The sequence below is a fragment of the Durio zibethinus genome, chromosome 17, assembly GCF_047325235.1.
Source record: "Durio zibethinus cultivar Kanyao isolate XHJ-2024 chromosome 17, ASM4732523v1, whole genome shotgun sequence".
NCBI lineage: Eukaryota > Viridiplantae > Streptophyta > Magnoliopsida > Malvales > Malvaceae > Durio > Durio zibethinus.
In genome coordinates, this window is record NC_143178.1 from 6,109,750 (window position 1) to 6,133,409 (window position 23,660).

Below are 23,660 nucleotides of genomic sequence, written 5' to 3' on the forward strand. Positions count from 1 at the left end.
TATTTGGTTGTATTAATAAGTATGGGCCACCCACAAGAAAGAAACTCTGGCGGCCCCAACGAGAACCCTCCGTCCAATTCCAAGTTCACATCGTGTCGTGTCTTAAACGATTGCAACTTTAAATAGTTATCAATTTTTACTCCCACCAAAACGTTTTTAATGTGTTCACATTAACAAGAAAGTTGGAAAAATCAGAAAGAAAAATGAAAAGAAGAGCAAAACCAAATGAAATTAATTATGTGAGAAGAATCTTGTCATTCATCTTTTTTCTTTTGTCGTCATCATCTACAAGGCAAGATCCCTGCAATGCTAGCTAGGAAGGACAAGAAAAAAAAAATCCCAGAGAAAAGCAAAAAGTAGAAAACGTAAAACAAATTTACATGACTTTCAGAATTGATTCATTCAAACCCTAAAACACCAGATATGGTGGTGATGGTGATTGTGTTGCTCTTTATCGATCATGCCTTGAACATTGCGAAACTCATCGACGTGGCAAGGGATGGTGATGGGGCCTTTCTGATCAAATCCATACTCTTCCTCAGCCTCCTTCAAGAGGTGCATAAAGAGCGGGTGGTTGATATAGATCACTGGGATTACAAACCTTTGTAGCTCTTCCCCTTGACCTACCAGGATTGCCAGAAACCCCTTTGGAATATCTTTCAGGTCCTTCTTTTCGTGGTGGTGAAAGGCGTGAAGGTACGGTATATGAAGATGGAAATTAACATGGTGTTTGTCTCCACTTTCCATTTTTCTTCAGCAAACCCCAAACGCAAGAAGAAACAAGAAAACCAGAATCAAATACAAAGGTTATAAGAAAACGAGAGAGAAAGGCCAAGGATCAGATGCAGAAATAGCAAGCTTGAAAAGGGTTAAAGAAGAGTCTGTTAAAGACCTTGGAACGTTGCTCATGATAAATGAGAATCAACTATAAAATCCACATATGAACAAGAAAGGAGAAGTGGGAGATTGTGGAGAACTAGATTTGGGTATTTATACCAAAAAAAAAAAAAAGGATGGGTCAGAGGAGAAAGAAAGGGGGAGTTACTGTTCTAGATATTGCCTAGGAAAGGGAGCGGCTGAACTGGTCGTGTAGCTAGGCGTATTTGCCGTCTATCAGATGGATATAGCTAGCTCGTTTGTAATTTTTTTTTTTATTATTTTGATTTTACAGCTGGGAGAAATTTTACAAGTCCAATGTTGTTGCTATTTCCAGGAAACAAATTTTGGTATGGCGAATTGGGAATAGGCTCTGGTTGAGTCATGTATTGTTTCATTCCATACGGCAATATTTCCAATTTGGAAGGCAACCTCCCCCGTATAAATCATCTTTAAACATTGAAACCATTAAATAAACCTGATTCCCCTATCTACATCAATTAATCCCTTCTTATTTCTTTCCCAATTAAAATCACATGGTATACATTAATTCTCCAAATCGGTTAAAAATTATATTTCTTTTATCCTATTTTTTATTATTATTTTTGAAATATCTCAAAATTATTTTTTTTACATTTAAATTTTTTAAATTTTATATTTTTTATATTAAAAATTATAAAACTTTAATTTTTTTTAAAAAATTAATTTTAATATTATATACATTTGGACTAATTTTTTTTTTAAATTTCATGAAAATCAATTATGCTCAAATAATTTGAATCGGAATGAGTAGTAAGTAATAAAATTTTATTTATACACTTAATATATTTTTAATAAAAAATTATAAATATTAAAATTTAAAAATAAAATTTATTAAAATGTTATTTTTTTAAAAAAATTATATGAATTTATTTATTTAAAATTTGAATTTATGATATTAATTTATTTGATTGGTAATTAGCGTGATCTCATTTTTATGGGAAAAATATCGTTATCTTATTGATTGACTAAGAATAAATCAAAATGACTAAACATAAACGCAAGGATTAGCTAATAAACGGGCATGTGGCTTGGATCGGTGTATGACCCAATCATTTTGTAAAGTTTGAAAAGGAAACTAAAATGGAAAAAAAAACTTATAAATACTGTCCATAAAATTTTCCAAGCTGCTCATAGCAATTGTTGTGGCAAAAGCGAGGGCAAGGCTGCTGACTGGGAAAGACAAGTGGATAACGAGTGGCTAACGCTTCGCCACATTGGCAACACCACGTTCCGTGGGACTGATAATAAATCTGACCGACACTCGGGGCACCTCCCGCACGTCAGCGCTCCGTTACAACCAATCAATACCCGTCACGTCAGCTTAAAAGAATTTTATCCAAAACAGAAATAATTTCACCGTGCAAATCTCTGCGACCAACAAAAGCCAAACGCGGTGGATGAGAGAGTCGAATGTCAAATTTGCCCATTGATGATGCGAAAGGGCCCTCATCTCGTGCCAGATTTTATAAAAGAAAGAAAATAAAAGCGTGAAAGTAATGTAAAATCTTTTTTTTTGGGGTTCAAACGACCGTATAAAATTTCATGTCGGTCCATCCAAAGGATTACGTTGATCAAAGTGCTTGCTTTTATCACTGGAGAGCTTTAAACGGCAAGATCCAAATAAGAAAAGGGAATTAAGTTAGACGATTAGTTCAAGATAATTAGCGTTAAATTAGTACTAAAAGAAGGTTAGATGGCCCACTAAAATGGGGAAAATTAAGTCAAATGCAAATATGGTTGTTGCCAAGCAACCGTAGAAATGTTGAAAGAGTATTCCTAACTACTATTAGTGGGCCACATTTTATCTGTTGCGCTGGTATTGCTTGCCTGTTTTTTTTAATTCCTTTTCAGTTTTCTCTTTTTCCCTTCAAGTTTTCACATAAGAAAGTACCCTTTGGGAATTTCTTAAGTGCCAACCAAAGTTGGTGAGTGATCATATCAAATATTTATAATAAAGAAATTTCCACTTTTTTCAAGGGCTGCTTTCTTCTTCATGTTGTATGTGTTACGTCATCTGTTTAGCATTTTAATTTTTACATGCGGAAACTTGTTCCAATCCAATTAATTGCATGATTCACGTTGTTCATAATAAGAAAAAAAATTATTTAAGCCCTTGAACCTAATTTTTTAATTAATGGAAATGGACCACCCTGTCTTGTGTGATTGGGCTGAAATTGAAGATGCAGCATGGTTCTTACATCATCTCGCTTTCGTCACGAACGAATATATATTTTCCTTTAGGTGTATTAATTGTTTTTTATTTACTATTGTCAATAATTAAATCATGATTATTAAAATTTTATTAATAAATTATATGATTGTTGACAGGGCATTAAATGTTGTAAAATCTGAATTCAAATTACTTATTTATATCATCATATTTTTAGGTATATCATATCATTAAGTGACAGTCAATATTTCTTCAAGTCCATCCAATCTAAAGCGTATAAAAATAGAAAAAAATAAATTGAGGTTTATCTAATTTTAAGTCAGTACCTATAAATGAAAAGAAAAATCTGTTAGTGAAACTTGCACATTGCACAGTTAAAGGAAGCAAAGAAGATAATATATATATATATGTATTCAAATTACTTATTTATATCATCATGTATATATGTATGTGAACAGAGAAAAGGAGTTGCAAAAAGTGAGGGAGGAATAGAGTACTGAGGGGCTCTCGGTTCTAAGCAAAGGAAGTCAGAGGCCCAATAAAGTGCTGTGGTCCTATGTAGGAACCCCATTTCAATTAAGAGAGTCTGGAACCATCTAGCTCTGATCCAAGACAATGTCTATCTTTGGGTTCTATTAATCAACAGTGTTTTTTCAAATGTAGCAGACAAAGCCCATTAAATGCACTTTCATGGGGATTCGACTCCAACATTTTATCTTGAATTCAAACTTACTTTCTACAACTTAAGTGCATCCAATTTCCTAATCATGTCCTCACAATCCTCGTTGAAGACATAAAATTCATTTCAGTGCACAAAAGGAAATAACGAATTAAAATTAAAAAAAAAAGTTTTAACATAGGAGAGAAAGAGTAAAGAAAAAAATGGGTGTGAAAAGAAAAAATTATTTTCTTTCCATATTTTTGTCAGTTTGGTAAGAAAAATTAATTAAAAAAATGTTGCTGGTGAACCATTTCCGATCCAAATATTATTCTATAATGGCAGGCCATGAGTTAATTACGGATAAATTAGGATTATGAAATGTGTCATCAGCATTATTGCAATAAACGCTACACTTTTTTTTAATTAATTATTCATCTTCCGCCTTCTATATTAGTAAGTAACAAAAATCTGAATTTATATGTTTATAACGACCCCATTGGCCGGCGACAGAGCCACACAATATTTTTATTCCCTACGTAGACAAAAGCAAGGAAGGATGGACATTATTTCTATGCAGTGACAATATTTGTATTTGTCTCCGAGCCTTTAACTTAGTAGTTAAAAGCGTTTGAAGGGATATTAAAGATTTGATTTCGAATCAAATATTTTTTATTCTCTTACTTGTATTAAGATTTTACCCTTTTGATGTAACCAAAAAAAAAAAAAAATTTATATTTGATTTACTCATGTCAAAATTCGTTACTCAAGCCTTGGTTTAGTGGCAATAAGTAAGTTCTAAAACCCTAAATTTGTAGGTTTAAATTTGTTTAAATTTTATATTTTAGTTCATTAGATAATTTATTTGTTTAATTATTTAATGATTACAAATATAATATTTGATTATTATTATAATTTGCACATGTAATTTTTAAAAAATAATAATCAAAATTTGTATATATTGGTAAAGTTGTTAAAGCTTACTCAAATTTGAAAAATTAGTCTAATTTATCCGAATTTGATCCAACTAATTTGATAGAAATGTTAATAATTCAAACCCAATCAATCAGAATTCAAAATAACCAAAATTTGAAATAATTTAGATTCAAATAAGCCGAAAGATTGACCTTAAAATAATCCAAACTTAAATTGAATATAGTTTTATTTTTTAAATATCTATTTAATTAAAATAATGAATATAACACGTCTTAAATATTTAGTAACATTAAGCAATCTTTTAAATTTTCTTTTATATATATTTTTATAATTATAAACTTTTAAAAATTATCGTTTTTAATTATAAGTATTTTCTTAGTTATGAGTAAAAAAATTTAAAATAATTTTTTGTATTATTATATTTATATTAAACTTATGCAATTATGCAAAATAAATAAAAAATTTTCAAATTATATATCATAAATAAATTTTTTTATGATGCCAAAAATCAAAAGTGAAAATATTCTATTAGTTCATTAAAATATAACTTTGAATAATTTAATTAGAGTAAATAAAATCTGACTTTATCTAAATAATTCATTAAAAATTCAACATGGTTTGACTTAATAACGGAATGACCCAAATCAAAATCATTTGAGTGTCAAATTTAAATGATCGAAATTTAAAATAGACTCAGAATCTTAAAAAAAAAAAAAAAAAAAAAAAAACTCAAATTCAAAATAACCCCAAACCGAAACCATCCGAAAATGATGATCTGACGTGACCGGATCTACTCATTTCAATATATATTCCAAAAGGAATTTCATTAGCAATACATATATATGAAAATTTGTGACTGATTTCCTTAACTCTTTTTTCGTGGTTTTGCAAATTTTACTAATATTTTATAGGTTACCTATATTGGTTCATACATTTTGTTTTTTAATAAAAATAAAAACTAAAGAAAAAAGCATATAAATTTTTTTGGCCAATAACTTGTAATCAATTAGCTAGCATTCAGCGTATCAATTCAACATATTCGATTACACAAAACTGACTAAAACATACAACATGAAATTGACCAAAAATGCCTCCTATATCACCATCGAAATCCATTACCATGCCCCTAATCAAGGAATCAGGGCATCCTATGTCGTTACAAGGTACACAGGGGGCGCCGAGACGACCTTTCACCGTGACTGCTACCCCGATAACTGTCTCCTCTTGCTCCTTCTTCCGCGGCCAACGAGTCTGCTATCGGTTTAATCACCAAAATGCCCTCTCCAACCACTGCGCAAGTGAACGTGCTAAGGAACACAAATAGAGCTACTCCATCGAAACCGGTCTTGTCCGGTGTCCATAACACTGACAACCCCATAAAGAGGATTTGCAATGGCAACGCTATGATGACTGTCAAAGCGAGAGCAAAGATTCGAACCTTGAGGGCCTTGTTGATTACATGAGAGACGACTCGCCAGAATGATAACAAGAATGACAATGAAAAGACAGCTCCAAAAACGCCGAACAAAATGGTGCTTAGCAAAGGGTACGCACACAAAACCGTCTTATGATCATCACTGTTCCAGGAGACGAACCAACTCCTATGAAAAAGTTCTGGGAAACGTCTCTTGGAATCCGGAAAGAACACAAAGTAAACTTGTAAAAGGAAAATGGGAAGACACGAGGCCAAGACAAAGAAAACGCTGAAGAAGCTTCTTGGGGTTGTTTTCTTGACGGAGACATCAAGCAAGAAAAGCAAAGTTACTAGGAAACCAGGTTCGAAGAACCCTAAAGAGAGAACAAGGTGGACTTTGCAAAGGTTGGCTTGTTGTGGCACGGTTAGCTGTGGCAAGAGAGGATAAAAATATCGTCTGCGAAACAAGGGTAGGCGTAGCAGTTCTGTCAATGCCCAGAAGGTGATGAAGAAGACAAAAAGGAATCGGACGGTCCAGAGAGAGTTGAAGTTCTGCAAATGACGGGAGCTTCTGGATTTAAAACGGAGGTGAAATATGAAGCAAATAGAGAAAAGAGAGAGGATGAGGAGGGCAGCAATGAAGGAGATGGTGGCAAAGTCGATGGAGGAGTCAAGGAATGGTAAGGTAGGAATAAAGAACATGGCACACACGTTGGCTATAAAAGATGATGGCTATGGCAGAAATGGTTAAAAATATCTGAACAATGTGGTGGTGGTCGCGGCGGCGGTGAAAGGAGCAAAAGTTGGAAGAAAAGGGAATAATGCAAGGCATAATTGGGTGGTCGGAAGGGGTATGGGGGAGAGAAGAAAGGGTTGGTTTCTCTCCCCTGTTCCCAACCGGCAGGAAAGCAGGCTCGTGCACAGCTAGAAAAGATTTTAGGAGGTTCCCCTTTGGAGAGAGAAAAAAACAGAGAATTAAGGAATTGTGAGAAATTTTTGTGGTGACATGGGATTGCTGCTTTGGTTTCGGGTGTCTTGTGGTTGTGTGTCAGTTTTTAGGAGATGAACAATATTATTTATGGGTTATTTAACCTTTTTTTTTTTTAAATAGAAAGCTGTCTTTGGTTTGGACAATTTTATAGGAATTTTCATGGATACATACGATGGCATTCCATATATATTTTAACGATTGAACCTCTCTCAAAACAGACAAATTTTTTGTACGTTTTTATATGGTTCGTCATTCATTCATAAGGCAGTTGATCTTAGCTGTTCATAGATGTGCCAGAGATGGGATGCATTAAGAAGCTTTTGTTTTTTTGGTACATGAATATTAGAAGCTTTCTAATTCATAGAAAATTCAGCCAACAGTTGAGATTGTTTGAGATCCATGCTGTAGAAATTTCAAAAGAGATTTCTTTCTCTTTTAATTAAAACTTCATTGGGAAAGGACATTAATATATGGATCGTAGCATGAAGTAAAAAAAATGAGAAGGGAAGAGTCAATTCACCCATATCAGTCAAGTATCTGAAGAGCTTTGTTGGCCGGTGGTGTCATGGCTGACGGTTGGAGCCATGGAGGGGTTGACTTGATTATTTGATGAGCCTTGAAATTTTGACCAATATGATATTTATGTTGGGGTAATTATTAACTTTTAGGATTGAAATAATAGTACTGAAATAAAAAAACACATACTTTTAAGACTAATCTTGTAATTATCCCAAACCAATTATGATCATTGCTTTAATGGATTAGCACTTTTGTATTTCATCGAATGCAAAGTCAGTCAGATGAAAGCTAAAAGCAGCAGTAGATTGAGAGAACGTTGATAGATCTGATGATAATAGAAGGCTTATACGGCAACAATACCAGGCATCAGATTGCCTGAAATTATAGATCACCATTTGTAAGGCAAATATGGGTTGATGTTGAATTTGCGGTAGATTTTGCTGAGGCTTTTTTCTTTCATCACCATCTTCCCTTTGCAAAGCAATATAAAACCTGCATTTGCAGAGAGAGAGAGAGAGATAGATAGATCACTTTCTGTGTTTCACTTTTATAAAGAAAAAGAGATTAGAGAATTCTTCTTTTTACTTTATCTTCGTGCATTGCATTCACCTGCCACCCACTACATCCAATGAATATATATAAAAAAGTAGTATAAATTTTCCTTCTTCAATTAATCAAAGTGGTCCAGAAGGACAGTACTATTGCTCCTTGTAAGAAGAATGCCAACTTCTAAACTCTCAATTCTCATCCTTCGTATCTTTATTCCGTATTTTGTTTCACTCCGAAGCACCTTCATTCAAGATATCACTCTTTTTCTTAGATTTGTTTACATTATTCTTGTATAAACTAAACTAAATACTAATAAAATTGGGAAATTCCTCCTTTTTTAAAAAAAAATTTAATCATCCAATTGTGAAATGATATGAAACATTTCAACACTTAAACGATTCAAAGTTAACCTTTAGTTAGATGACATGACAGTACGTAGCAAACTTTCATGCACTTGCTTTCCTTTGCTTTGCTTTTGGAAATCTATTAAACATGGAATGATGGAAAAGACACAATTTGTAGCTTGGCCATAGTGTGATTTGTGAATTACAGGAAAAATGACAGTACTACAGCTAATGAGATTCTGGATCTCTGGAACATATATAAGCAGTCGCTGACGTTTATGGAGTGCAGATTTAAGAATTCTGATAAAACTACAGTGGGGGGTTTTGATAATTAATGCTCAATCAATCTTCTGCATGAATCACCCCCACTCGGTCGTCATTCATCATCATCAGCAGCTTTGTCATTGCATCATCAATAGCTCTTGGTAAAATTCATAAAAGTGAAAAACACAGTACTCAAAAGTACTTTAAAGGGTTTGCATGTACTACTAGTTTTTCCTTTGTGATGCAAATTGCCCTTAAAGCAACTTATAGGGTCTGAAAAACATCAAAAAGTTACAAAGAAATATCCCAACTCCAGTTTTTACTGATCTTTACTAGTTGTACTTCTATTAAAATTCTCAACGAAAAATAGATAGTCATACCCCCTGTTCGATACGAGTGCTGATCTCTCTCTTTCAATGTGATCTTCATTGATCTCTTGAGTGAAGATCTTTTAAGAAAACATGTTTAAACCGTTGATTGCATGTACAAAAGTTATATTTAACATTAATGGTAATAAAATTAAATGAAAGATTAACCTCTTGAATTGTTCCAAGGAATAATAATCTTTCATGAACAAGAAAAAGGCCATGAAAAGGAGTTTTAAAAGATAGGAACAGAAAGATACCTCTTTTTACCATAAAGAAAGCAACAGCTGAAATGGAATCAATTCTGGCGAATATATATATAGATACACACACACATATATATATATATATATCCATTTGAAGCTTCAGATCTTAAGTTCGGTTCTTTGTCTTCCACTAAGCCCTCACCTCAAAAAGAAAACAGACATGATATATTAGTGGCAACTTCCAAGACGGCGAGAGAAGATGATACGGCCCTCCTGCAAATCCACCTACTGCCAGTGTAGGAAACCCTTATTTGATATAGTACTATAGCAATCGAAGTACCTCTAGCTAATTATAACTGATGGAAGAAGAACTTAAACCCTAATAAAAAAGCTGTGAAAATTAATATTAAAAAAAGAATTAAGGGTTTGAGACCTTGATTTCATCCCAATAAGACAGGAACTGACAGAAAGACATAATTATATACCTACAAGACATGAAGATCATGTTAAAAATTCCTGATGATGAAAAACAAAAAAACAAAAAAGATTAGTTGGAGAGACTGACAGGATCGCACGCAGTCATTATAATTGGAGTTGAAAGGAAACATACAATAATCGTATAAAATCGGCAATGATGAAAATTAACCATTGTCTGTTCAGGCAGAACAACCCACAGAGTCAAAACTCTTCATCATTACACCAATCTGCTTGTAATTAAACAACCTTGATTTATATGAAATTAACATAAACCCATGTGAATACACACGTGTGGTAAAAAAATAAAAAAATAAAAAAAAAGCTATAACAGCTAAAAGAGCACATAAATGATTACCCATCTGTTAAATCACGGTACTGATGATGAAATCCAAGAAGATCGAGCAGTACTGTACCTTGATTCATGTATAAAAATATAAGTGGAAGCAGTAATTAAGGGGAATGAAGCCTGGTCCAAGAGCACGAATTAAACACAGAAAAAGACTATATCTGTGGATTGAGATGATTTTGAAAACTAATGATCAGTTGAGAGGGTCGAAACCGATGAAAATGGATGGAGAGAGGGCGGTCTTGAACCAGACAACATTCCCCTCAACAAGAAAAGCTTCCCATCAGCAATTTCTTTAGGTATCCGCAAACCCTCATTTCCTTGATCTTTCCTAGCTTCTTCTTTTTCCGTTCTTCTTTCCCTTCAATATAACCATTCTTTTGCGGGTTTTGTGTGATGTTGCATCATGATGATGAACATAATCATTTGATTTTACGAGAGAAAGTAAAAGCGGTCAGAGAGAGAAAACAAAGCATGGGGTCCCAAGGTCCTGGTCATTTCTGGAACCCAGCTGTTCGTTTCGTTCGGTTCAGCTCTTTCTTTCTTCGTTTTAGACACGCTTAAAATTGGCCAAAAAAAAAAATGAAAAACACGCTTAAAAATATTTCTCTAAATATATACGCTCTAATTAACTATAAATATGTACATCTACTTTGTGGGTAGAAGAAAAAAAAATTAAATATGTGAATAAATATTTTGATAGAGAAAAAATTAGTAGTTTTTTTTAAAGAGAATTTGATATTTTAAAAAATACTTTTTAAATATATTATAAAAAAATTAAAAGATATGGGTACTCATTTTATTATTTGATATTGTAATTTTATTTGATTTTTTTAATATTTTTCTTAGCTGTATGGTGTTACTTAATTCATGAGACAAAATTCAGTGAAAACGCTTTATAAATAATTAAAAACCTACTATATGGATGTTTTGAAAAAAAAATTTTTTTTAAGAGAAGTTATGTGAATAAAAATAGGTGTATTTTAAGAGATTGATAGTTTTCAATATATTTTTATTGAAAAAATAAAAAAAAATACTTCAAATTTAATTTTATGTTAATTTTTAAATAAATTATTTAACTGCACCGATTCATTGGTACTAAATTCCATAAATATAGATATAGTTATAAGCACAGAATCTTGTGCCCTTTGGATCTTGATCATCATTATCTTCATAGATATTGGTCATCATTATCTTCTTATTTTGTCTATGTTAAAAGTGATGAGAGTGTGATTATTAAGTGACAGAGGGCTCATGTTTCACTGAAGTTTAAGCACTACTAGTCTCCCTCCTTGTGAATAATTTTAAAGATAAATATATTATATTTATTAGGATAAATATTATAAATGATGCTTAAATTTTATTAAATTGTTAAATACGATATCTGAATTTAAAATTTTTTTATATGATATTTAAATTTTGAATTTTTAATATGATATTTAAATTATAAATTTATTAATTAATATGATATTTATTTTTAATATAATTAATTTCAAATAATGATACACATGAAAAATAAATAAAATTTTAAATATTATATTAATTAATAAATTTATAATTTAAATATTAAATTTAAAAATTATATTAAATATTTTACTATAATTTAAAAAGATAAATTTGTTGTAAAATCTTTGTAGAGGCCGATTTATTTAATAAATGTTTAAGTCTAACATCTGGCAAGCCCACTACAATATACCTCTGATTGTGAAAATTGGTAAATGGGCCTTATAATTAGTAGGTAGGTTTACAAGATTTCATACATCTACTTTCTAGATTTATGATCCAACCCAAATCTGCAAAAATAAGCAAAAACAAAAGAAGCATTGATTAAAATGTTTTTTCAGTTGTTACAATGTAAATCTCCAACAGGACATTACTATTGGAACATAAATTGTCAATGCAAAGAATGCCAGATCGATGCAGATAAAAGCTTCCTGGATGATGATGATGATGATATTCCAAAGAAGCAAAAGAAGAAAAAGTCTTCTCAGCAAAAGCTCAAAGAAAGATATGAAAATGGAGACCCTGAAGTTGATCTCCTTGGTGAACCCTCAGGAAAGTTTGACTACTATGTCATCTATCCTAAGAAAGACAAACCACCCTCTCAAACCTACTCAACTCAACCCACACATAAACCAGATTCCTCTCAAAATTCCTCCCAACCTTTACCCAAACCTTTACCACAAATCTCTATGATGCAACCAACCTATCCCAACTCAACCTTCCCTCCTTTTGAAGAATTTCATAAAGACCAATACAAACACATTCCAAAAATCCCCACTCCCACTGACAGAGATGAATATGGAAACCAAAAAAGTGTTTCTCGTGCTGAAGCAGTTTTAAACTGGCAAACTGAAAATTCTCTCCAGCAAAATTCCTACTTGCACAGAATTGAACATAAGTTAGACCAAGTCAGTCAACATTTTGATCAGAGTCTTGTCAATCTCCAGAATATTATTCTTGAAATTCAGTCAAGGATAATCACACTTGATCAAGAACTCAGATACATGGCTGAAAACAACACTGGTATCACTTATGCTTTCACTGAACGAGAGAAAGAAATGAAGAGCCTAAAGATTCAACTTGCAGACCTTCAAAATCAGTTTCGTCAGAAACAACAACAACAACAAGCAACTTCGAGTTACAACATCTTCACACCATATCATACTGGTATGCATGATACTCCTTACCAAGCTTATACTCCTCCCTCATTTCAACCATACAATCCTCCAACCTCACCTCCAAAACCTTTTTTCACACCTTTTCAGTATAAACCTCCCCCAACATCTATTCCAACATCCTCACAACCAACACAATACTTCACTCCTCTTTCAGAACAACCAGACCAACCCCCTTTCGGTACAACTGAAAAATAGATTCACAGATTTAGAGAAAAACAACCAGTTGATCCAAAACCCAAAAGAGTAGCAGAACAACCACTTTCTCAACCCTCGAAACCACACCCAAGCTCAAGTTCCACACCTCAAAACCCTACACCACAACCAAACCAAAAACATGTACAACTCATGATTTCTCCTACACAAACCCTTCCAAAAATACTTCACCAGATGGCACAAGATAACCTTCCTCAGTTCTCTATTGAAGATATTTTTCCCCTACCTTTGAGAATGAATCTCACATGGATACTGTCAAATCAGAAGAATCAGTTGAAACAGATGATACTAATGACTCAGATGAAATGATGCTCCCTCAGATTTTCATGACAGAACCAACAGTTGAAGTTCCAGATGATACTCCAGAAGTCCATAACCCTGATGCAATGGATGCTAAACAACACCCTCCTCCACAACAATCACATGCTCTTCCTTCAACATCAAAATTCTCAGTCTTTACCATTGATGATGTTCCTCCTTCAAAATGGCCCTCAAGATTTCAAGAATTCTTAGCATGGGGACTTGTTGAATTGAATTCTCATCCCAATGTTACGATGAACACAGTCCTGATCAGATTTGTTTCTAAACTCGTTGGAACCCTGAAAAATTTTTGGGACAACATTGGTGAATACAGACAACTCCAGTTTCTTCAATGCCCAACAATCACAGACGCTGTCTCTCAATTTACAGCAATCTTTTATGGACAAGAAACTCACAGATTAGAAAAGATCAGAGAGCAATTCTTCAGACTCAAATGCTGTTCTCTCCATCCAAAAGACCTTGACAGACACTATCAATAATTCTTCCAGTATTTCTACATACTTGGTGGATTCGATGATGTCAACTTAAAGCAAGCATTTCTTAATTCTGTTTCAGAAGAACTTGCCCAGCAAACAAGAACCCAGTTGAACCTCAGATCCCTTGATGTCAAATCTATGACCCTTGGAGACATCTACAAGATGATGCTAAAAGCCCTTGATAAGATTTACAAAGAGCACAAATACATCAAAACCTTGGTGCACAACTCTAAAAAGCTTGAAAAGCCCTGTTCTTACTCCTCCTCAGGATTACAAATCAAATGTTCCTCCAAAGATCCCACATGTTTTTGCAGCAACAAGAAAAAGAAACATTTCAGAAGATTCAGACCTTCCAGACCTCCACAAATCTCCAGACCCAGACACAAGAAATTCTTTAGATATGCTGATAAACCCAGAAGATTTCAAAGATTCAAATTTGCAAGAAAGAAGAAAGACCCAAAGATCAAAAGCTCAAAATGTTTTCTTTGTGGAAAACCAGGACATTTCTCAAAGAACTGCCCAAAGTCAGACAAAAAGTCAGTCAAGATGATCCAAGACATTGCCAATATCTCAGGTATCAATCTCTCAGATGATGATCTTGAATCAATTTTTTCCCTTGATGATGAGCAGAATGAAAGATCACTGTTTATGATAAAGCAGTTTGATGCTGATGAGTATGCAGATTCAGATTACTCAAAATACTCAGATGATTTCACAGATGATCAATGTTATGAGTATATGTCAGTTCAAGAACTCCAAAAAATTCAAACCATTCAACCTCCAAAATTACCTCTAGCTCCAGTTCAGATTTTCACTCACAAACATTCCCCTCCTATAACAGTCACAGCTTTCTTTGATACTGGTGCAGCCCAAACCATAGCAAACCCTCTTGTCTTACCCAAACACTTTTGGACAAAACAGAAAACCTTCTTCAAAATCGCTGATGAAAATGTATTTTTTACAGACTTTGTCAGCAACCCTGTTACCCTTCAAATCCTTCCAGGATGTCGAATAACTTAAAAGATTTTAGGATCTCCACTTCCCCAGAAAGACCTTGTTATTGGTTTTGATATTATAACCAGTATACCAGGTTTAAAGCTTAGTGGAAATGGTATCAAGTTTGAAAGTTATTTCAGACCTTGGAAAAACCTTCCCAACCTCTTTACCCTTACCCTTCAACCAGATGTTTTTCAAGATTTCAAACACAAGTTCATTCACTTTTCATGTGCAAAAACTCACTCAGATTTTCTCCAGAAATGTGATCACCCACTTTGGCAAAACCCTGAATTTTTCATTTCCCTTCCCTTCAAGAAAGACGAACATGCCAATCCTACAAAAGCTAGTCATTCAGGCATGAACCCAGATCATTTCAAGCAAGCAATCCAAGAATGTTCCCTTCTCCAAGCTCAAGGATTAATTGAACTAACCTCTTCTCCATGGGCGTGTGAAGCGTTTTATGTCAACAAACATTCAGAACAAGTTCGTGGAAAACTCAGATTGGTAATCAACTACAAGCCTCTTAACATTTTTCTTGCAGATGATAAGTTCCCTCTTTCAGACAGAAAAACTTTGTTCGTAAATCTAGCAAATGTAAAAGTCTTCTCAAAGTTTAATCTCAAGGTAGGATTTTGGCAACTAGGTATACATCCACAGGACAGATACAAAACGGCGTTTTGCATTCCTCAACACCACTTCCAGTGGACCGTAATGCCTTTTGGTTTAAAAGTTGCTCCTTCACTGTTCCAAAAAGCCATGACCAAGATATTTGCTCCAATTCTTGATAATGCCTTGATTTACATCGATGATATCTTACTGTTCTCTCCTGATGATACATCTCATGCACAGTTATTGGATAAGTTCCAACGCATAGTTCAACAGTATGGGATAATGCTTTCAGAGAAAAAGATGCTCATTGGTGCTACAGAAATTGATTTCTTAGGCATGCATCTCAAAGATGGTCAGTACATTGCTCAACCTCATATTGCTCAGTCACTTGCAGATTTTCCTGATGTAAATCTCTCAAAGAAGTAGATCCAGTAATTTTTCGGTATAGTCAACTACATGAATGAATTTCTCCCAAATATTGCCCAGCTCACATATCCACTCAGACAAATACTCAAAAAAGAACCTCCCACGTGGTCTCAGATTCAAACAAAAGCAGTACAAGCCTTGAAGATAAAAGTAAAGTCACTCCCACTTTAAAGATTCCTTCAGATGGTACAAGAATACTGTAGACAGATGCTAGTGAACAGTTCTGGTCAGCAATCCTTTTAGAAGAAAAAGATGGAACCAGACAAATCTGTGGTTACAAAAACGGAAAATTCAAAGATTCGGAACTCCATTATCACTCTACACTAAAAGAGATTTTAGCAGTAAAGTATGGTATCCAAAGATTTGAATTTCACCTCATTGGATTTCACTTTCTCATGGAATTAGATATGTCAGCCTTTGATCAGATGCTCAATTTAAAAAAAAAAAAATGCTAAATGCACAGTTACTCAGGCTATCACAGTGGTTCTCACAGTACTCCTTCACCACCAGGAATATAAAAGGAAAAGACAACCTCATCCCAGACATGCTCACAAGACCTCCTTTGAAACCTCCTTCAAACACTTTCCAGGTTATTTCAATCATTTCCATGATGAACCCAACACCTTCTTTTTCACAAGCCTCTTCTTCAACCAACCCTCTTTTCCCCTCTTCTCCGAAACCTCACCTTGATGATGAATTTGATCTCCCTGATGAATTTTTTAACCTTTCAGTAGAAAATCTTTCTCCAGAGTTACCCAGACTTCTTGCCACTCAAACCCTTGACCAAAAAGCCTCACACCTTTTGCTCAAATATCAGTCCAAAACACTCAGAAAGTTTGGAGACACCTCTTTTCAATCTCTTGGTATACACCCTGATTATCCCTTTATCCATCCCTTTAAATTCCCTGAACCTCTTTGTTTCCCAAATAAAACAGTTTGTTTTATATGGTACCTTTGTCACCTTTACTATATTGGTATAGAATTCCCCCTTCCAAAGCTCAAAACCCTTCTTCACCTTTTTCACCAGTCAACTATCAACCCTTCCAAACACCAGTTGGACCCTAGTCAACAACATCTCAAGTTTTTCTTCACCTGGTTCAGACCCATTCTTATTTGGATCCAATGGATTGAAACCTATGAGAGATATACAAAAGTTCTTCCTGATCCTCATATTGTTTTAATCTTTCACAGATCTTGCAGCAGTTTGACAAAAGATCCTCAATATTTCCCCTATGCAGTAATTTACAGCTCCCAAAGATATTCACTGTTTGATTCTCAGTTTGATCACCCAGTTGAATACACTGAATTCCAGCGACAAATTTGTGAAATGAATCACAAGTTTCCAAAGCAAAATTGACCAGAGATCCAAGATGAAGTTCCATGGGGAAACTATCCTTCAGAGTACACTTACCAGCTCAACATTGATAAAAAAATTTATGAAACTCGCCTTGATGGTACTTGGACAGAACCTCTTTCTGAAACTACCAGATTTGAATTAGACCATGCAGGCCCAGTAGAATGGAATCCTTATTGGAAACCTCCTGAAGTTCTCCCACAAATGGAATGGCAACAAGATTCTCAAGACCCACTTGATGATTTTGATCCAGACCAATGGTTAGTCAACCTCGGCTATGATTTCACCCCAGGCGCAGATAATTCACACCTCAACCTCTCTCCAGAACACACTCAACGTTCTCTCAAATGATGGTGCTACAAGACAAAAGATTCCCTCTCCAGTCCAAATATTGTATAATTACGCGTGCTAATTTCAGTTTTCTCCAGAAGACTCCACAGAAGTTGATAATGATGCCTTCACATCAAGACAACCTTATGTCAAGTCTTCATCAACTTTATGTCTTAGTCAAGTCATAATGTATTTTGTACTTTAGTATGAGTCATAGTGCTTAGTCACTGTACCTTAAGTGATGAGTCACTATACCATAATAATGGACCTTTGTACCCTAGTTATGAGTCATTGTACCTTAGTTATGACTCACCGTCCTTTAGTTTTATCCTAAGCCACTTGTAAAGTTACTTTATCCTAGTCTCGTCTTATTAGGCTACTAGTCCTTTACTTTTTCATGTATAAATAGAATGATACTTCTCTAGGAAGTAATCATAGTAAGAATCATCTAAGAATCATAGTAAGAAAAACCAAGAATCATCCACAACTTCCCAACCACATCTCTTGTAACAAAAACCTTCTTTTATAAAAATATGTTTGGCTAAAAACCTCTCTTCTCTTTTGGTGATTCCATCTTCATTTTTTCATAGTTACATCTTTCAGCTTCATCTTTCTCTTCAATCTATTCAAAAGTTTGCAGTGATACAAGTTGAGTATGCTCTGCAGTTGCCATATTATTATGGATCCTCTGCAACAGAAACTCTTGTTAATCTGTTAAACAGATCATTGATCCCTTTTCCTCAGCTAAAGAAAAGTCATACCGCCTCAAGATCATACTAATACTAAGTTACTATAGTGAAAGACATATCTCCATAAAAGTCAGGCCCCCAATTCGACGTTAAGTCAAGAAGGCGCCAGAGTCTTGAACACCGGCTAGAATACCTTGGTTGTATGTCTGATCTATGGAAAGCTTATCGTTAGTATTATCTTGCCAAGTTTGATCGATCTTCACGCTGTTGTCATAGTACCAGATAGTATTGTCAGGACTCTACCACCCGGAGAGCCCAGAACTGAAGTCATGTCAGTTACCAGAGCCTTGACCGTACTACCTGCCGCTATGTGTATAAATGGTATCAGAGTAATTGGCCAAAAAAAAAAAAAGGACCGAAGATACATAATTGGTTTTGCATTTTTTTTTTCACTTTTTACTGAAAACAAATACAGTGAATATCATTGCGAACGAATTAAAAACTTGAATTGTTGAATTTGATCATTTTGTTGAGGACGAATGAGTTAACCGGTGACTAAGGATGGAATTGAAAAAAAGGCCCCCAAGATTGATGAGTCACAACTTACAAACTTCAAATTTAAGATCAAAAAATGATGAGTCACGAGAGAGAGAGAGAAACTCGGACGGACAGACAAGGGTCCTACCAAACTAAACTCAATCTGAAATTCAGTGCTCGTAACTTTAATTTGTCATCATTGTCGGCTGCCGCTTCGGCAGTTTGCACCAATCGTCTAACAACGCGTACCTTATGCCAGGTTTTAACCATGGCTAAAACCCACAGCCCAAAGGCAGATACGATAAGGTTTGACACGTTACAACAAAATGAGATATCCAAGCTTTGCCAAAACGGAAAGAATGGGAATTATGGCCGTTCAACGACAAAGCAAAGCGTCGTTGTCAACGGCGCTGGGTGTATGGCGTCCCTTGGCACTGAGATGCAGTCTTTAGTGATAAAGCTGCTCAGCTGCCAAGACTTGGGACAGCTAACTTAATTAGTCCTACCATGCTTTAATTTAATACAACAAAACAAAAAGAATCCTAATCCCGCCTTCTAATTATTATAGTAAACCTTCGTAATTATTAATGGATTTTGGGCATTAAGGAAGTCTTCTTCGTTTTGCTGAAGTCAAATTGTCTAATTCGTTTTTATGCTCGCATTTTGACAAGAATATACGGGTGAATTGCGCAATTTGATCTGAAGGATTAACTCTAATCAAATGGGGTCCAGAGAGGAGGATGGAGAAAAAACAGTGTGAACATTTTCATGCCTTTAACAAATTCCAGGTAGCCCACCTCTATACAATAATCATCCATCCATCTACTGTCAAGTAGGACATAAAAGAATCAACACACTCATTAATAGATTGAAATCAAGTTGTTTCAATAATATATATGAACTCGTTTAATAAGGATATGAAAAGTTGCCTTCCACAATTCATGGGAAAATGTGATCATAAAAACTCATTGAGGGGTCACATGACCATTTGTATGCAACAAGTATTTGTTTTTAAGTATTTGAGCTTATTGGGAAGAAGAAAGGAGAGAAACAATGGGTGGTTAAAAGGGTAGGATTATCGATGATCGGAAGCTCCTGGAGGGTAGGACACATATTACTTATAACTTACCTAAAGATGACACTTCAGCAGCCCATGAACCGTCCACATTCCACCTCTGTAGAGTCATGTAAAACAAGGAAAATATAGGGACACACAGTTGACGAGTATTGGACTATGTGTTAAATTCGATGGGCTTAGGCTTACCTTCGAAAGCGACACACCGCAAATATCACAGTTGACAGCTAGAAACCAAATTGATTATTCCAGGATGGCTGTAAATATAAAAGCAATTTGCTTTCTTCTGTGATTTAACATTTGACAATAATCAAACATCTCTTTTGTCCATATTAGGCGAACCCAACTACTTGATCCTCATCTTGTTCTCAATGATCAGTTTTGATGGCACAGCTCAACCATGAAATTAACATCAAACTATTTTCTCACTCTGATCATAATCAAAACATTTTTCTTGGTATTTAGAAGCCTAAATATAGAGTGAGATGGCGAAAGCTTATTGATATAGCTACGGAGTTAATGTTTAATCACCTTGGAAATTCTCATGGCAGATGTTCTAAAATCTGTTGAATATCTCTATCTATAAAGCAAAGCTCAAACACATGTCTTTATCTTCGTCATGCAAGTGACATTGACATTAGATCCGATCATGAATTAATTAAGACCTTCCACCAGGAAAAGAAATGTAGTCATTCCTTTTGGAAAAATGATCTCCTGGAAGACGCCAACTGAAGCGACGTAGAAGCTGTTCGTTCAAGTTTATATGTACCGAACTTTTTTTAGTCAAATATATATATCGAATTAAATTTATTTTTGAGTAAATTTTTTTCATATTTAACCAGGTCATGGATTCGTTAATTATAACATGCATGTACAGGGTGAATGTGGGTTTAGTTCAAATGGACCACCCGCCACTCGTAGGAGATATTATTCATCAGCATATGGTCAAATAATTACGTGTTTTTCTGCAACACTAATGGATCGAGATATTTTACTCATCAGTTAGGCATGGAGACTGGAGTCACTGCTGTCTCATGCTTTTAAGGCAGTCTCTATAATTTAAGCAGAGGTAGAAATAGGATCAGGATTTTTAGGACTTTACTGAGCACCAAAAAAAAAAAAAAATCAAAATCATGCAGGTGGCAGTGACTTTGACTCTTCATTTCCTCTGGCCAATAGTTCTGTCAGCCATAACTGTACGTAGGAGCAATCAACGTCTCAAAGATTACGGACAAAACAAGCGTATAATATTCTTGCTTCAACCGATTAATCGTCAAATTGAATGTAAAAAATGATTTAGAATATTAAAGAATGCATGAACATCTGAAAGTAGACTAATATCTATCTATGTACCTTCAATGCTCTGACAAATATAACGACCCCCGATCCCTTGGGCACTTCGAGTCCTTTGAGCTGGACAAGTATTACAGCAAAATCCAATAGTATTATACCACACAGCTCCAAATAGAAAGCAAACAGAGAAAAGGTCAAGATTTCTGAATAATTTGGAATTCCCCGGAGACTTAACCGGCAACAAAGTGATCTTTGGATTAGGTGAACAAAGTCAACAAGTAAATCACGCATAATTAGTTGGTTTTCACCCCGTGGAGCTGTTGAATCCTGTCCCAAATCTCTTCGCCAAGCATGCATGATCGACCTCCCAATGTTAAATATTGCATTCTACTTAACTATAGAAATGCTTGGTCCTTTGGTGCTGTTAAATTTCTATTTTATCAGTGAAAATATCAAATGAAAATCTTCTCCTCCACATGCATGTTTCCTCATTTATTGTATCAACTTTCCGCTGGCATCCAAATGTTTACATATAGCAAATGAATGAATCGACCATTGCGATCCCATGAGATACGCATACTTCGGTTAGATATTTTTTTGGCAGTTTAGGTTGCTTGGAATCTTGCTTACTAAATTAAGTATCCAATACTTTATCAACAGTCTACACAGCTGTTGGCTACTTTGGCTAAATATTTTAAAAGCAAGAATGGTGAAATAAGAGACGTTTTAGAATTTTTCCTCTTCTAGATTAAGATAAGCAGATTTTAATTTGAATGTTTGCATGAATGACAAGTAAAAAAGTTTCCATCCGATTTCTAATTTTATTCATGCAATAGTGCCAGGGCCAGGGAAGCAATCACACAAGATGTGGATTATAGTTTATAAATGGAAGAGAATGAAGACAGATACCCACATTCCACAAGACATAGGAAAGAGAATGTCATACGATAGCTGGCCTTATTGGTTAGCAGAATTCATAAATCGAAAGTCTCAATCGCTTGAAAGCAACCGTATGTAGTACTTGAAACCATGGCCAACTATATATCTCCAAGCCCCTTCCTTGGTAGAATTCTAAGTCCAAACACATTTACCTTGGGAGGAGATTAAAAAAAAGAGTTACAAAATCTCTCTGTAATTACAGATAGAGTGTTAACTGGGAGTTATAATTAAAACCTTGAAAATCCAATAATGGAGAGAGAATACTATCCAGCAGCACATGAAGCAATAGCAGATCAGGTACCTCAAACTCCAAGGAAGAAGAAGAAGAATAAGATGAAGACCAAGAGGAGGTTTAGCGATGAACAAATCAGGTTACTGGAGTCTATATTCGAGTCAGAGACAAAACTGGAACCAAGAAAGAAGTTGCAACTGGCAAGAGATCTTGGGCTTCAGCCTCGCCAAATAGCTATATGGTTTCAAAACAGAAGAGCCAGAGGGAAGTCAAAACAGATAGAGCAAGATTACAGAACACTCAAAGCTAATTACGACAGCTTAGCATCAAGATTTGAGTCCTTGATGAAAGAGAAACAGTCCTTGATTTTACAGGTACTTCATGTTCTACTTCATACTCTATCACAATGTTCTAGTGTGAGTTTATTTAAGAGAATTACTTCCTTACAAGGCCGTAAAACTTTTGTGTTCATTCTCAGGTGCAGAAGCTAAGTGAACTGCTGGAAGAACCTCACGACATAAATAAGGTCAGCAAGCCCGGACCTGATGGAAATAGAACGGATGGTGGTTCAGAATATGGAGATACCAAGTGCGAGCGTGAAGCTGAAGCGCAGCCAAGTTTCCAACAGGCAGGAGTGGAAGACATGGGATTTTTTGGCTTACAAATTGAGAAGGACAAAGATATTGAGCATGCAGGGCAGCCACTAGAAGAATTCCCGAGCATGAATGACTCCCCAGCATCACCTGAAAAACTGTATGGATTTGATTCGGCTGACATGTTTGATCATTCATGTAGCAATTCCGTGTGGTTCAACTTTTGGACTTGAGGAGTGGACTACACCGATAACAAAATGTTTCCGTGTCTGTTTGAATGTTAGTTGTCTTGTTCCATTACAGTCGGCGAGAATCAGGAAAGTGAAGTGGGGGCTTCCTTACTGCCACTAACATCAATCAAGCAACTAAAGCAAAATGCCTGGAAGGCATAGAAAGTAACCACCGACAATTGTTGCCAAGATCTTCAGATCACTAGCAAGAGTTGGCCATCTATAAGTCTCAGTCTATGACTTGTGTCCATGAATTTGCTAGAACTTGAGCTTAGTAAAGAGTGCAACGGGATGCTAGGGGTTGTAAACCACAGATTTCTCCAATATCTTTTTTCTTTTTTGATTATGGTAATAGATCAACATATGATACATCAAATATAGCTATGAGATTGCTCCAGATATACTTGGTGCTCTTTTTGAAACAATTCTTAATTTACACTTCATTAGTCAGTAGTCACCCATTTCCAAAGAGCACCTAAAATCCCATCTATCTGCAATCGGATTTGTTA

The 23,660-nt window shown here is 34.9% G+C and overlaps 2 protein-coding genes and 1 pseudogene across 16 annotated transcripts; 1 reads left to right on the forward strand and 2 right to left on the reverse strand.

The window, feature by feature from the left end:
- Positions 1 to 226: 226 nt before the first annotated feature.
- Positions 227 to 1,069, reverse strand: LOC111287643 (auxin-responsive protein SAUR32 pseudogene; annotated as a pseudogene).
- Positions 1,070 to 5,654: 4,585 nt separating this feature from the next.
- Positions 5,655 to 10,860, reverse strand: LOC111280072 (uncharacterized). Of its 15 annotated transcripts, none has more exons than XM_089746302.1 (3): positions 10,225 to 10,860; positions 9,768 to 9,819; positions 5,655 to 9,622 (listed from the first exon to the last, which is right to left on the reverse strand). In XM_089746302.1, the coding sequence occupies exon 3, from the start codon at positions 6,796 to 6,798 to the stop codon at positions 5,839 to 5,841; it is 960 nt and encodes a 319-aa protein (XP_089602428.1). In that variant the 5' UTR covers positions 6,799 to 9,622; positions 9,768 to 9,819; positions 10,225 to 10,860; the 3' UTR covers positions 5,655 to 5,838. The 15 variants fall into 15 exon arrangements, with proteins under 15 accessions (XP_089602428.1, XP_089602427.1, XP_089602425.1 ...); XM_089746301.1 differs by having other exon boundaries at positions 10,167 to 10,851; XM_089746299.1 differs by adding an exon at positions 9,900 to 9,986 and having other exon boundaries at positions 5,655 to 9,819; positions 10,225 to 10,848.
- Positions 10,861 to 22,230: 11,370 nt separating this feature from the next.
- Positions 22,231 to 23,576, forward strand: LOC111280090 (homeobox-leucine zipper protein HOX24-like). The gene is made up of 2 exons (XM_022867256.2): positions 22,231 to 22,702; positions 22,807 to 23,576. The coding sequence occupies exons 1-2, from the start codon at positions 22,346 to 22,348 to the stop codon at positions 23,152 to 23,154; spliced, it is 705 nt and encodes a 234-aa protein (XP_022722991.2). The 5' UTR covers positions 22,231 to 22,345; the 3' UTR covers positions 23,155 to 23,576.
- The last annotated feature ends 84 nt before the right edge of the window (positions 23,577 to 23,660 follow it).

Coding starts and splice junctions, on each gene's coding strand:
- LOC111280072 (XM_089746302.1), bottom strand. CDS start 6,798: ATGTTCTTTATTCCTACCTTACCATTCCTTGACTCCTCCATCGACTTT.
- LOC111280090 (XM_022867256.2), top strand. CDS start 22,346: ATGGAGAGAGAATACTATCCAGCAGCACATGAAGCAATAGCAGATCAG. Junction 22,703..22,806: donor AACAGTCCTTGATTTTACAG/GTACTTCATGTT, acceptor GTTCATTCTCAG/GTGCAGAAGCTAAGTGAACT.